The 17,090-nt window shown below is 47.2% G+C and overlaps 1 protein-coding gene across 1 annotated transcript; it reads right to left on the reverse strand.

Moving 5' to 3' along the window:
• Nucleotides 1-151: 151 nt before the first annotated feature.
• LOC144944640 (uncharacterized) lies at nucleotides 152-8,490 on the reverse strand. The gene is made up of 3 exons (XM_078872992.1): nucleotides 7,413-8,490; nucleotides 6,868-7,141; nucleotides 152-1,418 (listed from the first exon to the last, which is right to left on the reverse strand). Exons 1-3 carry the CDS (start codon nucleotides 8,476-8,478, stop codon nucleotides 497-499), a joined length of 2,262 nt encoding a protein of 753 aa, XP_078729118.1. The 5' UTR covers nucleotides 8,479-8,490; the 3' UTR covers nucleotides 152-496.
• Between the last annotated feature and the right edge of the window lie 8,600 nt (nucleotides 8,491-17,090).

Consider the following 17,090-nt stretch of genomic DNA (forward strand, 5'->3'; position numbering starts at 1 on the left):
CGTTGGTGTTCGAGATATAGGGTGGGTGAGTTGGGGGGGGGATTTATTTAATCAACTTCCTGCTGGAGCAAAATAAATGATAATCACCTTGAGTGACAGATGCATACTGGGATGCTCACACTCATAGAATTGTGTTTAAGATAATATTATCTTTAACAAAAAACGTTTCATTAGAAATTTGTAATGCTTTGCTGCCACTGTTATCTGTTGCCCGAGTCGCTCTTTAAACAGCAGAACATTGTCACGGCTGAAGTTGTTGACCCACACCTCTAAGGTGTATTATTATAGTCTCATCAACAACACCATGTGGATTAAGGTCTTCCTCCTGGTCGCTGAACCTCTAAGTATTTTACCCAACAATCACAGCAATGTCCCACTTTACCTTTAAAATGATTTAACCCACACTGCTCAAACAAAATAAATGACCAATATGACAACAGCAACCACAAACCCACCCCCCCCTGGACAAAAGTAAAACCTCTCAGCGGTGCAGCCTTCACTTGTCTGCATCCTCGAGCGCCTGCACAAGCCAGTCCCGCGTGCGCTCGTCCCCCGAGTCCGACGCGTCGCTCTCATTGGACAGCAGCCGGGAGTAGCTGAGGCCCTTCGGCCTGGGCGCTCGCACCTGCGCCAGTCCAAACACTGTGGCCCATATGGCTAGCAGCACTGCGCAGCCCTGGAATGTCCGCTCCACGCCCACCTCCTGCACCAGCGCGCCGCCAGCTGCGGCGCCGGCTCCCGCACCCAGCCCCACCGCCAGCGCCCGCGCCACAGATCGCGCGGTCCGCTCGCCGACGCCCGGCACACATTCAAGTCCCACGCGCCGCAGCACGGCGTGCCATGCCAGCGGCGCCCCCAGACCCGATGCCGCGTATACTAGCGCCAGCGCCCACGGCGTGCGCAGGAGCGAGTACGCGAGTGCCTGCGCAGCGAACACTGTTACGCCCAGCGCGGCCGTGACGCCGGCATTCAAGTCGATGGGGCAGCGCTGGCAGCGGCGCACAAGGGCGCCGCCGCGACGCAGCCAGGCCAGCAGCAGCTCACCAGCGGCGGCCGCCGACACCGCCCCTCCCATGAGCATCTCCGAACCGCCGAGCTCGCGCATGCGGCAGAAGATGAAGCAGTCGACGACGGCGCCAGTGGCGGCCAGCACAAACAGTGTGGGCGCGCACAGCAGCGTGCCGGCGTCGGGGCCACACACTGTGCGTCGCAGGGCGCGCCGCAGCGAGGCCGTGGGGCCGGTGGGGGCCACGGCGCCATGCACCGGGTAAGCGAGCACCGCGAGCAGGGCGACCGCGAGCAGTGCGGACGACGTGTAGAAGTGTGGCAGCATCGAATCCACATGCTGGGACAGGGCGCAGGCGCCCAGTGCTGCTACCGACGCACCCAGCAGGCTCCACAGCTCGTGCTGCCCGTACCTGTACAGGCGGCACCAGGACAGAGGCGTGGGGCATGTTACCACAGCAGCACCGGAATCAACTCCCCTTGTTCATTAAGCAGCCCCCATCATTAACCTTCTTCCGTTCCTCTCTTAAAGCCTCACCTCTTCTCTATTGCTCATTCTCTTCCTCTTACCCTCCCCACCTCCACTCCTTTCCATCCCTCCCTTACACTTTCATGAACCCTAAGTACTCTCTATCACTCATTTCTCAATCCTTGTACGCCCCTGCCATCTTCATCATTCTATTGTCACCGTATTGTAAGCTATGTCAAGTGCCTTGAGTGAAGAATCTCTCTTCTTGGTTCTTTCGGTAAAGTCACGTAGAAGGAAAATAATAAAAATAAAACATAATAAAATAATTCTCACGACGTTTCGGCTACAACGCAAGCAGCCGTCCTCAGGTGAAGAATGAAACACCACCAAGCTTGGAGCGTATATTTAAGCTGGGTTGGAGGTGGTAGAAGAGCGCCTTGACAAAATAATTTGCATATCAAGAGGAATTTAGCATATTTATGGGAAATGCGTAGGAGGTGAGCGGGGGGGTTTCAAAGTCATATTATGCCCATGCATTATGCAGGATTAGCAGCATCAAAGGGAGGGGGTAGGGGGTAGCATTAAAAAGGGAGGGCATGTTAATAGTATGTAGAAGCAACGAAACATGTCAATGGGAGAGCGGTGGCAGGAGACCCGCAGCGGAGCAAATAATCCATTTCCTGTGGAGAACACAAGATACACAGTCAATGCCAGTGAGAGGACTGCGGTCTAAAAGTCACCATAAACGTGAACAACAATCAGTTAAGATCCGAAATGGTTTATTACGTCCTTCCAATGATTGCTGAGCCAGAATCCATCTTCTCAGTTGAAATTCTCGGTTGGTCTGAAATCCCTTTTAGCTAAAGGACTAAACTTTGCAGTCACACCTAGACACATACCAGTTAATGATATCATTGCCTGAGTAAATGTGGCTCTCAAGGGCCTGAGTCACATCGCTGCAGATGTAGCAAGATCTGAAATCGCTACAACCCTCAAAAACGCTAAGATGCCAGCTAGTAACATCAGCAAAGATGAGCGTTTTAAATTAGCTCTATTAAAAAAGAGGGATGACATTGTCATCCTCTCAGCCGACAAAGGCAATGCCACTGTCATCATGGACAAAACAGAATACAACAACAACATTCAAGAACTACTCAATGATGGCAGCTATACAAAAATAAAAATAGACCCTACCAACAGCCTCGTCATTAAAACCAACAAAATCATTTCTGATTCAACCGCATTAATTGATCAAACCAAACAGTTCTCGTTGAAACCCTCTGCAGCCAGGCCACCAAGATTATATAGCTTGCCAAAGATACATAAAGAAAATACACCTCTTCGTCCCATTGTCTCGACTATCAACTCCCCCACCTCGTTTTTTGTCTGAAATCCTGCGGCCTTTCACTGGAAAAACCACCTCTGCGGTACTAAACTCTACTGACCTGGTATCGACAATCAACGGAATTTCCCTGTCCCCAGACGACCTGCTTGTCAGTTTTGATGTGGTTTCCCTATTCACCAAAGTTCCTGTACCTGACACCATCGCAATCATTGAAGACTTGGTTCATCAAGGATTGAATACTGGGGTACCCCCCCTGGTGAGACACTGCTTAACCAATACATACTTCACCTGGAATGGAACTTTCTACAAACAAACTGAGGGCAAATTTCGATTTAAAGCTTTCGTGACTGCAGGGATTCATCTTCTTGGTTCTTTCGGTAAAGTCACGTAGAAGGAAAATAATAAAATAATAAAAATAAAAATAATAAAATAATTCTCACGACGTTTCGGCCACAACGCAAGCAGCCGTCTTCAGGTGGCGAACAGGTCTGTCGAGAAGGCAGAGTCTGAATGGCACGCCCCAGGCTTGGAGCGACTATTTATGCTGGGATGGAGGGGCGAAGAGCATCTTGACAAAATAATTTGCATATCAAGAGGAATTTAGCATATTTATGGGAAATGCAGATATGCGATTAGTAAACTGAGGGCACCCCAATGGGCTCCCCCCTATCTCCGGTTGTAGCCAACGTTTTCATGGAGAAATTTGAGACTGACGCCATTCAGGCTGCCACTCTACGCCCGATCTTATGGAAGAGGTACGTAGATGACACTTTTGTCATCTGGCCACATGGCCGGACTGCTCTAGACCAATTCCTCGACCACATCAATTCCATACACCGAGACATCAGATTCACCATGGAAGTCGAAAAAGATGGCAAGCTACCCTTTTTGGATGTCCTAATTAAAAGGAGACCCTGATGGTTCAATGAGCCATTCTGTCTACAGGAAAGCCACCCATATGGATGCTTACCTAAAACCGGATTCCCACCACCATCCATCCCAGAAGAATTCCCTCATCAAGACTCTATACCATAGAGCCCAATGCATCTCCGACCAGGAACACATTGCCAGTGAACTCAAGCACGTACGCCAAGCTCTCAAGGCTAATGGTTACTCTGACTACACAATCCGCAAAGCCATCACTCCAACCATCAAGAAGGGTCCTGTTGAGGAGCCTTTTAAAACCATCACCGTACCCTACATTGCTTGGGTCACAAAAAATATCTCCAAAATCCTGATTAAACACAAGATCCAGGTCCGATTCAACACAGTACATAAAATCCGTGATCTGGTCCCATCTGTAAAAGACGTGGTTCCAGACATACAGTACCCTGGCATCTACAAACTAAGTTGCCTCTGTGGTAGCAGTTACATTGGAGAAACCAAATGACATGTCTCGGACCGCATCCGTGAACATAAAGCAGACCTGAAACACGGTAGGACAAACACTTCAGCCGTGGCAGATCATTGTTACAATTCAGTGGGCTCACATGACATTGACTTTTCCAAGACAGAGGTTCTCTGCAAGCCATCTGGCTACCATGAGAGATTCGTTCATGAGGCGATCCACATATACAAACACAGAGACAACTTCAACCGAGAAGATGGATTCTGGCTCAGCAATCATTGGAAGGACGTAACAAACCATTTCGGATCTTAACTGATTGTTGTTTACGTTTACGGTGACTTTCAGACCGCAGTCCACTCACTGGCATTGACTGTGTATCTTGTGTTCTCCACAGGGAATGGATTATTTGCTCGGCTGCGGGTCTCCTGCTACCGCTCTCCCATTGACATGTTTCGTTGCTTCTACATACTATTAACATTCCCTCCCTTTGTAGTAGAGTTAACCACTCGATGTTCACAAACTGGGAGAGCAAATCGTTAACAAGGTTTTCCCACTCAAACTAACGGTCAGGGTCTCACAAGCTGTGAGAGCTGACCGTAAACAAGGTTTTCCTGCGCGACCAAACGGTCAGGGTCAGATAGGGTGAATTGGGATCCAAAAGCAGATTGGGAACGACCAATCGCAGGGTTCCACAAGGTGGCCGGGGATTGGACAACCCGGCCACGAACAAGTATAAAGCCAGAGCGCTCAGAGCTCTGAGGGAGTTCGGCTACACGAAGACCCAAGACGGCGGAAGAAGCCTAGGACCCTGGACCAAGCCCTCCAGCCCTTATAAGGGCTAGGGTTCAGTGTAACCAGTGGTCGGGGAGACATCCCCTAGGTCCAGTCAGAGGACACTGAAAGAGCGGGATATTAAGTAGCCTGTAGGGTGCGGAGGCTTGTACCTTCTGAGTGTAACGGGTGAGGGGAACGTATACCCCTCAGTGCATAGGGACTGTGTTCATAAGACAAATAAAGGTGTGTGCTACAAAAGACGTTGAAGAGTCCGTCTGTACAACACTACACCTTTGTTAATGCTACCCCCTACCCCCTCCCTTTGATGCTGCTAATCCTGCATAATGCATGGGCATAATATGACTTTGAAACCCCCCCACCCACCTCATATGCATTTCCCATAAATATGCTAAATTCCTCTTGATATGCAAATTATTTTGTCAAGGCGCTCTTCTTCCACTTCCAACCCAGCTTAAATATACGCTCCAAGCTTGGTGGTGTTTCATTCTTCACCTGAGGACGGCTGCTTGCGTTGTAGCCGAAACGTCGTGATAATTATTTTATGTTTTAGTTTTATTATTTTATTATTTTCCTTCTACGTGACTTTACCGAAAGAACCAAGAAGATGAATCCCTGCAGTCACGAAAGCTTTAAATCGAAATGAAGAATCTCTATAAATATAAGTGAGATTAGATTTATGAGTCCGCATTATCCTGATGAGACTCCACGTGTTTGGTGTTCGTGCATGCCTGTCATCCCGCCTTTTCAAGACATCGGGTTGGTGGATTGTGTTGATTTGTAAAATACACTCAATCCTGTGGGGAGTGAGCAAGTGGGTTCATGAACCAATCTATATGAACCCACTATGTATAAAGACTCATTAACATAGTTGACCAAAATTCCCAATGTAATACCACAGAGGCTTTGGCAGACATCACAACGGCACACGGAGAGAGGACACACATCGGCACAATGCCTGTCTGCTTGTATGTCTGTCTATAGTTTACTAGTTAGATTTTTGTTGCTCACACTTAAAATTCTAACTTAGCAAATTTTGAAACACGTAATCAACTAGGCTATGCGTTAATTGTGTGTTAACCGACTCTCTGTGTTGTATTACATCACATTTCGATATTTTACTAGGTTATTTAATTTTCGTGTGCCTGCCTCCTAATTTTCAGGCTTGCATGCCCGTGCCGCGTTGTCAGCTTGCTCCTCTCTCTGTGTGCCGTTGTGATGTCTGTCTGCTTGTATGTCTGTCTATAGTTTTTTCTAGTTAGATTTTTGTTGCTATTTCTTTTATGCCTGATGATGATTGCTTGTGTTTCAATCGAAACGTCGTAATATGTTATTTTATTTTAATTTATTATTTTATTTTTAGACGTGACTTAACCGAAAAGAACCAAAGAATAGACAGTATGAGTCGCGTTTCTCCCCAAGCTATCACATGGCTCACATACTTAAACCTGGATGTGTGATTTACACGTACTTAACATCTGCTAAAAGGGACATGCCCTTGCACCCCTATTTGGTGCCTAAGTGGATATCAGGGACGCCTCCACCAGGCTCCCTTCACTGCCACTCAGATGCAGCGAGGTGTCAGTGCAACCTCAATAGAAACCCACTGCCTCAATACAAACCCACTGCCTCAAACTGTACCCACAGCATCAATACAACGCAGTCTCAACAGGGAACCACAGCATCAACAACAATCGCAAATCCGTAGTGATGCTACAGTGGAAACCCTGTTAATTCTGGAGTGGTTGAAACCTTCATTTAACCCATGAACTGAGCTATACGGGCTCACCATGTCAACGCTTCTGTTAAGAGTTCCCTCGAGCCACGTGGCCGTCCTGACCCAGCACCGGTGGCCTCTAGTGCCCAAGCGTTCAATTGGAATCTCGGGAAGCCAGGACACAGTCTCACCTGTCCGTGGCATCCACCTGGTCCAGGTACTCGTAGAGGGAGTCATCGGCCAGCGAGTCCAGCGGTGATGAGAGCGCCGCCCCAACGGTGGACACAGCGAGCACCAGGGCGAACACGCGCCACGCGGACAGCGCGACGGCTGGGCGTAGCGTGGCCACTGCAGGCCTCGCCACTGGTGGCATAGCCGGTGGCGGCGAGACCGACGCGAGCTCGCCTGGGACAAGGTCGTTCGAAGATATCGCACGCTCCGCTCGGCTGCCGTTCTCGTCTCCGACTGGACAAAAAAAGAAAACACAAACGGCATGGGAGCTGCCATGGCGCCATGAATCGCACACTGGAAATGCAATACGGAAATTGCCAGTTAGATTCCATATTCTGGTGCGGCAGTTGAAACTTTAGAGCAAATACCTCAAATCCCCGTAACATGGTTAAATTTCCATCTTTAATTCTTTCAAGACCCACATTCCAATATCACAATACTTTACACTGCTTCTGAACACGCAAAAGTTTACTTGAACAAAGTTAACATATGAAAACATTCCAACCTGGAAGAAATGTTTCATTTTTGATCGCCACCATCACTGTCGTCCCCTCTTTGTCCTTTCCGCCATCGTCAACCGAGCTCTTTAACTTCGTTGGCGGTGCCTCCTCCTCAGACTCCCCCCACCTCGTCGACGACACGTGACTGCCGGCGTTGGGCAGCAGAGTGGTAGAACTGGTGTTAGAGCTCAACGTCGAGCTCCAGTTTGCCTTTGGCTTCTCGTCTACCCCAGGTGACGCTGCTGACCCAGTCGGGTTTGTTGGAAGATGGTTCAGCCGAGCTTCAACCATGGCAGAAGTTGGCAGGATGGTGTCAGGAGGAGCCGGCCTGGCGTTTAAAGGAACAGTGCTGGGGCTCACAAAACCACTGGTGACACCGTCAGAAGGCAAACGGGTTTCTTTACCTCCAAAAAATGACCAGCTAGCACTGGAAGGTGATGAGCTGACGTTGAAATATGGCGAGTTTGCGTTAACAGATGGCGTGGTAGCATTGAAAGGTTGTGAGGTAGTGCCAAACGATGTTACAGCAGGGCCGGTGCTTACTCTGTGCGTGCTGCCTATAATCGCCTTGCCAAATGCTGCTCGTGTCATGCCGGGGTCTGTGGCGCCATCGCCAAACGAGCTCCTGTTTGCGAGCTCCACGGTGGTGTTGCCGCCGCGGAAGAGCGACCACGGTTGTGCCGACGGCACAGCGGTGAGGCCGAGGGTAGCCGTGGCGCCGCATGCGAGCGCCAGCAGCATGGTCAGGCGGCGCCGGCGGCTGCGCTTGGCACAGCGCGACAGCACGGGGCCGCACACGATGTGCGCCAGCGCGCGCGAGGACGCCACCAGCCCCAGGTGCAGGGGTGCGAGGCCCAGCACGCTCAGGTAGACGGGCAGGAAGGGCAGCAGAGAAGCACCGGCCGCCCCCAGCAGTAGGAAGAAGAGGCCCGAGGCGACAACAGCCCGGTCCACGTCCCACTGCTGCGTGTCGACGGGGCCGTCCGTGTAGATGCGCAGCCATGACCGCTTCTTCATGATGGCCCCTGAGCTGACGAGATCAAGGAACACAGAAGCAGCTATCATAATCATTGCAACTAAGTACATTTGGTGTGCACTCCGTTCGTATGGTGCAGGGCTATTCCAAAGGCATTACGTTTCATAGACAGCTGTAGTCTGCTGTAGGGAGTGGATGGGTATAGTCTGCCAGTAGGAAGTTATATTGCTTTGTGTAATTCCAATTGAGTAATTTAAGGCTAATTCAATATGGACTGTGATTTTAACACATGATGGCCTACTCAAATGTCATCCATTGTGAAGCAGAGGGTGCATATTTATGGCTAACATATTTATGGTTAATCGACCTGCAGTAATGACCAGGGCCAGAGTCAAATCACGAACCTCTAGAACAAGCGGTGAACGCGCGGCCACTGGGCCATGTCATCAACCCAAATGACAAGGATGAAGTGCCATGACAAGATGTGAGGATGAGGTGTGCAGCAAGTGCCGTTTAGAACCTGTGTGGATTTATATGAAACCTGTGTGGATTTATATGAAACCTGTGGACCCATATGAAACCTGTGGACCCATACTTACTCTCCCCTCTTACCTTACCTACTCGATTCACTTCCACCTCCTCCCTCCTCTCCAGCAACTAAGGCCTTCTGTGGAAATCACTGCTTGGCAAATGCTCATTTCGAGGTTGCCCCTTCTCTTCTGCTGCCCTCCCATCAATCTCTGGGATAATCTTCTCTGAGCCTGCTGTACTCCTGGCCCTATTCCCTTATAGTTGTTGATACGTTATTTAATCCTTACCTGCTATCACTACAGTAGTACATATAGCAGTATATATGGACTCTATAGCACAAAGTACTCACCGAACAGAGTAGCGTGGTGAGGCCTAGTCCCGTGCAGAGCCCCTAGCCTCGCCAAGATTGCCCAGCCGGCTGAGGTGGCACCTTGACAGGCTGGGCCGCTATTCCCCCCCCCCACCATTCCCCCACCTGCGCTACAATAATACTATCTAAGCGCTATAATATTAGTATCTACCGATCCTATAGTAGTAAGTGCACACTTTGGGGTGGGGGGGGGAGAAGAGAACATGACCCTTTGATTAATTTACCTCAGCGTTGTGTGTATTCTTTTAAGCATTTTGAACGCGAATAAGAAATCCTCCCCCCCCCTCCACCGATGACACGTGTACGTTGTTAGGGGCAACCCCCGGGCTGGTTTCGAGGTGCAAGGAAATAATTAAATAATGAGAAATCTCTCTTCATTGTTCATTTAACTACTTTAAATTTGACGGATGGGAAAACGGAATAGCGCTGGCTCACCACGGGGCTTACGGCGTGATACCCGGCTACTTTTTAAAACAGTAAACCCCACGGTTCATGAGCCAAATCCTTCACAAGTTGCGTGCACACAGACACAGAGACAGACAGACGGACATATGAATGTAGTGTATATAATATTTGATACTGAAATCAAGCATAGCTACTTTTTTTGTCAAGCACATGGTGCTGATTGCCGGACTGGTTACAGCCTTTAGAAGGGGTTTGGCAGATCGGTCCGGGACCGCCGGATGTTGGGAGCCGGATAATCAATGATTAACTGTAGCTCTTTTTCAGAAACAACGAGGCCACAAATGATAGCTCAACTAAGTTTCTTATCACGTGGAAATTTATAGCAGCCAAATACTCTAAATGTTTCTAAATGTAGAGGGGAAAACCGGAGGACACGGAGAAAAATCCACGCGTCCATGGGGAGAACATGAGGACTCCAAACATACAGGCATCAGGGTGGGGATCGAACCTACGACCTCCTGTATACCAGGTGAGGCAGTTAACATCTCGCCACCATGACCTTCAAGCTACAAAAAGTTGCAGGAACGACCTGTGCTGTAAACTTACGCATTCTTACTGATCCACTCAGTGGCAAAGAACTGCGCTCCCGCCTGTTCTGGGAGCTCATACACAAAACTGCTGGATGTGCAAGAACGCATTGCACAACACGACCGGACACGGAAACGGACACCAATCTCTGGCTGCCTGTTCTGACCAACATTCTGCCACCACATATCTGCAGAGACGTGCAAACGGCATGAGAGTTTACACGATGGCTTGCCAACGACCACTAACCCATCATCAACCAAGACCTCAACAATGTTCCTTGCCGCGACTCAATTTCCAATCTCTCTTCTAGGATCGCGTCGCAGCTGCTGCTGTCACCATCCTAGAATATCAACGTAGATCTGGAAGCATGCCAGTAAAGAGAGTGGAACAACGAGGACGTCCAGAATAAACACCCCCCTCACGCCGGACCCAAAGATCATACAGTACCACCATGCTTTGACATTCCTCGAAGATAGTGATGTAACAATCGATTGCATAATTACATCGACAGGCTGATGTGTAACATTTCCCGCAGGAATGCAACCGTGGCCATGCAACACAAACTGTGTATCATATAGAAAACCCTAAGACTCACTAAGTGTGTGACCATGCAACAACCCAAACCATTAACTATATCACGAATTACTTTAATCTGTGCTCCTTCAATGGAGGAACAGCGAAACTATACGAACTCTGTCCTGAAGCCCTCTCGTGGCGAGCACTGGCAATTCAACTCCTGAACCCATATCGCTACCATCATATGCAAGCAGAGAATCCCGTGTGCAGAGTGGAGAGTTAGGGGAGAGTGAAGGGAGAGGCTTGTAGACTCTACGCTGCAGGGGTCGGGTTCCCGTCGCCCGGCTCGGCCCGCAGGTCTCGTTGCGCCCTGCGTGTACTGTAGTGGCGTGTACTGTAGTGGCGTGTACTGTAGTTGGCGCGTACTGTAGTGGGGCGTACTGTAGTGGAGCGTACTGTAGTTGGCGCGTACTGTAGTGGCGCGTACTGGAGTTGGCGTGTACCGCAGTACAGTAGTTTGAGTGTACGATACTTTAGTTTGCGTTCACTGCAGCGTGTGTACTGTAGTACTGTTGCCTGCGTTCACTGTAGTTTGCGTGTACATTATTGCACATGTGTGTGCTTTAGACTGCGTGTACTGTCGTACTATACGTGCACGGTAGTTGGCGTGTAGGTACTGTCATGTGTGTACTGTGGTCTGTGTATTGTGTACTGTAGTCTGATTGTACTGTAGCGAGTACTGTACTGTGCTGGAATTTATTTGTTACACGGATTATCTTTTCCCAGTTCCCTGGCTCTTTTACAAGGGAGATTCGTGAACACAGCAACAAATCAAATCGACCAATATTGCAGAGAACAGGGTCCATAGCGAATATTGCACACCTGAGTGTGTATGTTGTAGTACTGTTGCGTGTGTACTGTAATATACGGTAGTGTTTACTGCAGTGCGTAGTAGTAATGCAGTGCGTGTACTGTAATGAGTTGTAGTACTGTAGTGTGTGTGTTGCAAGACTGTAGTGTGTGTACTGTCGGCATTACTCAGATAACCTCGAGATCACCTCCCGCGCCACGGAGACTCCGAGTCACTGCACGCCAACGCTTCCTGGTGGCGTCACTTCCGGATCGCCACGTGGCGCCAAACTCGAAACGTCAGACATACTCCTGGATGCTGCGGCTCACACGGGCAGGAGGGCACTGGCGCGCCTCCTGATTACAGACCTAAAGAACCTGTGCTGAAACTTCTAAATGTCATGGCAGGGGGTGAGTCGATCCATACAACACCCACGGTTGACTTCCTCGCAAAGTGGTGCCGATTTCACCGACCCCCGGAGGGATGGAATGATGGGTCCGAGTCGACCCCTGAACCCAGGGTAGGAACCTACCAGTGACGCGCGGTGAGATCAATGGTTGGGGAGGCACTGGCTCGTATCGGAGCCAGATTTACAAACATATGGACCCGATAGAGGTACCTTAAATTTACCATTCAATTGGCAGGTTGCACAATGACTATTGGTTAGGCGGCCGTATGTTTCATATTTCATATCAGCATTCTTTACAACACACGAATACAGACAGGTAAGTTACGTATTCGATTCACGTTTTATAGGCGAATGCAGTTCCACTATTCATACTCATTCAACACAAATGAAAATATATATTGCATGGTCTTACCTTTACTTGTAAATTAAGTACATTCGCCTATCCTTCTGGACAAATATGTCAGTGACTTTGTTGAAATCCTCTATTCTCTTTTAGTTTTAAAAGTCTCTCCGTCTCAGTAAAGATGATTGCCAGGGATGAAAGTCGTCCTTGGTCAGTCCGATTCCGACTATGTTTTGAGTCGTTTCAAAGCAGAGAGCGACCTTTCAACGGACGCTGTTGTAGCTGGTATAGTGAGCACCACCAGCTGGAGTAACTTTGTCGCCTCGGGAACCGTTTGCGTCAGATCATTCTGGGCCAAAAAGCTGAGGAGCTGTCCGGGTGCATTCGTTCCACAACATTTGTGAACTATACAATCCGATAAGGTCAGCCTTTAGTCTAACAAAGTCAAAGTACCTTGCATATTTTGATAGGCTCTGCAGTCTGGTGTCATCGAAATGTGACATTTCATAAAATGTCGTGCAATCAACTAAACCAAGGAAAGTTATCTCACCGATATGATTAAACCTAGCTTTCATTTGAACACTGATATTGTCCAGAATGTTATAAAACATTATTTTCCTCTCGTCTCTGGCTGTTTACTTCGCATTGTCTGTCAGGCCAAGTGTGACGAATTTATGCTCGAATCGATCATAGAAACGGTCAAACTCTTGTCCCTGGCGTTCCACAACTCCCATTGTGTCGCAGAATCCAATGTCCATTACTTTATTCTGCAGCACACGAAAGAGTGCATCGGTTTAATTGAAAATGCTCTGATATGCCATTATGAAGAAGCAGGTTGATGCTTTTGACAGCCAGAGATCATATCCGGCACTCTTAGTTTTTTTGGTAAAGTCACGTAGGTAAAAAATGAAATAAAAATTAATAAAAATAAAATAATAAATCACGTTTCGGAGGCAACGAAACGTCGTGATTTATTATTATTTTATTTTTTATTAATTTTAATTTCATTTGTTACCTACCTAAGAGTATGGATCCTTGCAGTCACGAAAGCTTCAAATCTAGAATCATATCCGGCGGCCATCATCAGGGTGTTATTGTCCCAACCATCGGGATTTTCGCTCATAATCCAGAACACAGCACGCAGATCAAATTGGTACATGCTGATCGTCTGAACTAGTCTAGAATTTGAGCTCCATCTCGTGGGCGCTGCTCTTGGTGAACGTCGCTTCACAACATCGTTCAGTAGGTGGGTGCGCTTGGTCGACTTATTGAAAAACGTCGCAAGTCCCTCAACTGTTTTAAAAAAACGTTTACACTCAGGCATACATTTTGCTGAATGCGAGAGCACCAGGTTCAATTTGTGTGCATAACAATGGGTAAACGTGGCTTCTGGTACCTTTTCTTTAATCTTGGCCTGCACCCCATTAAGATCTGATGCCATCATAGAGGCTCCATCATAAGTCTAAGCTACCAGATTTTCAACGCAATTGTATTTCCCCAACACTCCCAAAACATAATCAGCAATAGCCGGTGCTTGTCTGTCATCACTGACATCATCAAATCCCAAGAACGCCTCCCTCAGCTCACAAGTCACCTCACTTTTAGCCACAACGCAAAATTACAGAGACCTGGGCTTTGTTTGTGACATCCGTTGTCTCGTCTACTTCAACTGCAACAAATGGGGCTGCATTAATCTCCTCTTTGATATCATTTATAATTACCACACCGACTGCTTAGATTAAATCGTTGTGTATTCTGTTTGATAAGCCAGAAAACACAGTGGATGTCTCCAAATGTCTAGCTAACTTTTCATCTTTCTCAGCAAAATCATGTAATAGCGCCACATAGTTGCCACGATTAGAAGAGCTTGCACTATCATCGTTACCACGAAATGCTAATTCCTGTTTTGCTAGGAAGCAGGTCGCATTAATAAGGTCTTTTAAAACCTCACGGTTTTTCTTTACCTTAGCATTGTGGATGCTGATATTTAATCTCCGCTGTTCATTCAAAGCCAGATCTATCCTTGAAGCTCCAAAAGTTTTTAAAGCAATTTGGCTTTGAATGTGAGTTGTCGATTTTTCATGTTTGTTGAGGCTCCTTGGTAGATTTTTCAAGTCACAAAATCCCGCGTTAGTCCAAACGTCGGTAGTGGAGAACATAAGGCAGGGAAAGCAGTAAAAGGCGATTCTTCGTAGCACAGCCAGTCTTTTCGTTGGTACCACTCCATTTGAAACGACCGTGTTATTTTCTGTCCTGCGACCAATATCATCCATGAGGTTTTTTTGGGTTAGATCACGTAAATGTGTCGTTTAAACCCGACACAGCCAACTAGTAAGGGTTGTCACGTAAACAGAACATGCAAATTTTTCACTCGTAGCTTGGCTCTCCAACACACCGGTGTGCTGTACCAGTGACGAATTGGCATGTTCTGTTCTGTTTACGTGACAACCCTGACGAGTTGGCTGTGTCGGGTGGTGGCGGGTTTTAACGACACATTTATATATTTACGTGATTTAACCCAAATAAAACCTCTTATGGATAACCTACGTGTTCTCTAATCCACGTAGTAACTAGCCTACGTGTTCTCTAACCCACGTGTTAACTACCCGTTCTCGAATCCACGTGTTCTCTAATCCACATGTTAACCAGCGTGTTCTCTTATCCACGTGTTCCTGTTGGGAGATTTTGAGCTGGCGCGGCCCAGACGCTGGGATGGGCACATACCTTTATCCTCTGGATAAATTATTTGAATGTACAATGCTGAGGTTGAGCTTGGTTAGTACTTCAATGACGGGTTTCTTAAGATCAGGTGTTGTAAGGTTGACTACGAGGTTGCCAGGAGATGGAAGTACATAAATTGATTATTGAATCTGTCTGTGAAGGGGTTTCTTATTGTAATTGTTTTCCCTACACGAAGCCAACCTCTCATTATTGGCCAAATATCCAAATGTAGCAGGACCCCCTGATAAAGTATTGTGACTCAATGAGACTTCCCAAAGTAAAATGCATTACAGTACCTCAAAGTGCATTACACATTATGGAAATATCACCTGGGGTAGCAAAGATGACCATGCGCTATTATCAACCAACTGCTGGATGAATGCCTCAAGCTGCCGCCACCTTTCACGATCCGACGATGTAACAATGGGTGTACTCTCCAATGTGTTCCATTTCTTAGCATGCCACTGCAGTTATTATTCACGACCAGATGCCATTATCCCATCTCACGACGTGTTGTCGAAGCCCACTTTTCTTAGGTTTGGATGAAGTAATTTAACCTGCGTACATGCATGCTTATTTATGCAATTTTCAGTTCTATATTTTGATCATTACCGTGCATCTGAATCAAGTCATAGTAGCCAATACGCAACGATTTGGACAACGGTACATTGGTGTTAACTTTCATGATCAAGTTCAGTGTTCCATTAAAAACAATTTGACATCATTTGGAGATAAGGGGCCGTCCATAAATGACGTTACGCGATTTTGGACGCTTTTTGACCCCCCCCTCAAATAGGACGTAACAAAGCTCTGCCCCCCCCCTCCCCCAAATAAAACATGCTTCAAATCGCTTTAAACTATATTCTTAGGTTTTTCGGTAAAGTCACGTAGGTAAAAAATTAAAATTAATAAAAGTAAAATAAAAATCACGTTTCGGAGGAAACACAGGTGGAACCGTCACAGCACGATAGCTGTATCAAGTAAATGAGAGATTACAAGAGATACCACTCCGTATATATAATGGTTGAGGGGGGGGGGATGGGCCAGGAACGGCCCACTTTTTATTATTATGGTAAGGTGCGGCTTGAGACTACGGCTAGACTACATAACAAATGACTGAGCCTTTATTATGGTGAGGTGCGGCTTGAGACTACGGCTAGCCTACATAACAAAATGCTGCAAATGAGACCGAGCCTCTGCCATGTAGATGGTAAAAGCACAAAAGCAGGTCAGGAAGAAACAGCCTCCTGCTATGTTGTTTGGTGGGTAAAACTTATAGCAGGAAACCAGTGTGTGAAAAAAGAAGCTAAACCTGGTAAAACAAAACTGGCTGTCTATCAGTAACCTGTACAGTAACTCAAGAATAGTTGTCTATCAAATAAGATGGTCCAAATAAGTGTAGTTAAATCTTTTTTGCATGGTTAATCACATCTTTCCAATGATTACTCAGTTTGTAACCATCATCACGGTTGAAATGATGTCTGTGTTTGTATATTTGACAGACTATTCTTGAGTTACTGTACAGGTTACTGATAGACAGCCAGTTTTGTTTTACCAGGTTTAGCTTCTTTTTTCACACACTGGTTTCCTGCTATAAGTTTTACCCACCAAACAACATAGCAGGAGGCTGTTTCTTCCTGACCTGCTTTTGTGCTTTTACCATCTACATGGCAGAGACTCGGTCTCATTTGCAGCATTTTGTTATATAGGCTAGCCATAGTCTCAAGCCGCACCTTACCATAATAATAAAAAGTGGGCCGTTCCTGGCCCACCCCCCTCAACCATTATATATACGGAGTGGTATCTCTTGTAATCTCTCATTTACTTGATACAGCTATCGTGCTGTGACGGTTCCCCCTGAAGGCGGACGCTTGTGTTGCCTCCGAAACGTCGTGATTTTTATTTTATTTTTATTAATTTTATTTTTTTACCTACGTGACTTTACCGAAAAACCTAAGAATATGAATCCTTGCA

This window comes from Lampetra fluviatilis, chromosome 35 (assembly GCF_964198595.1).
Source record: "Lampetra fluviatilis chromosome 35, kcLamFluv1.1, whole genome shotgun sequence".
NCBI lineage: Eukaryota > Metazoa > Chordata > Hyperoartia > Petromyzontiformes > Petromyzontidae > Lampetra > Lampetra fluviatilis.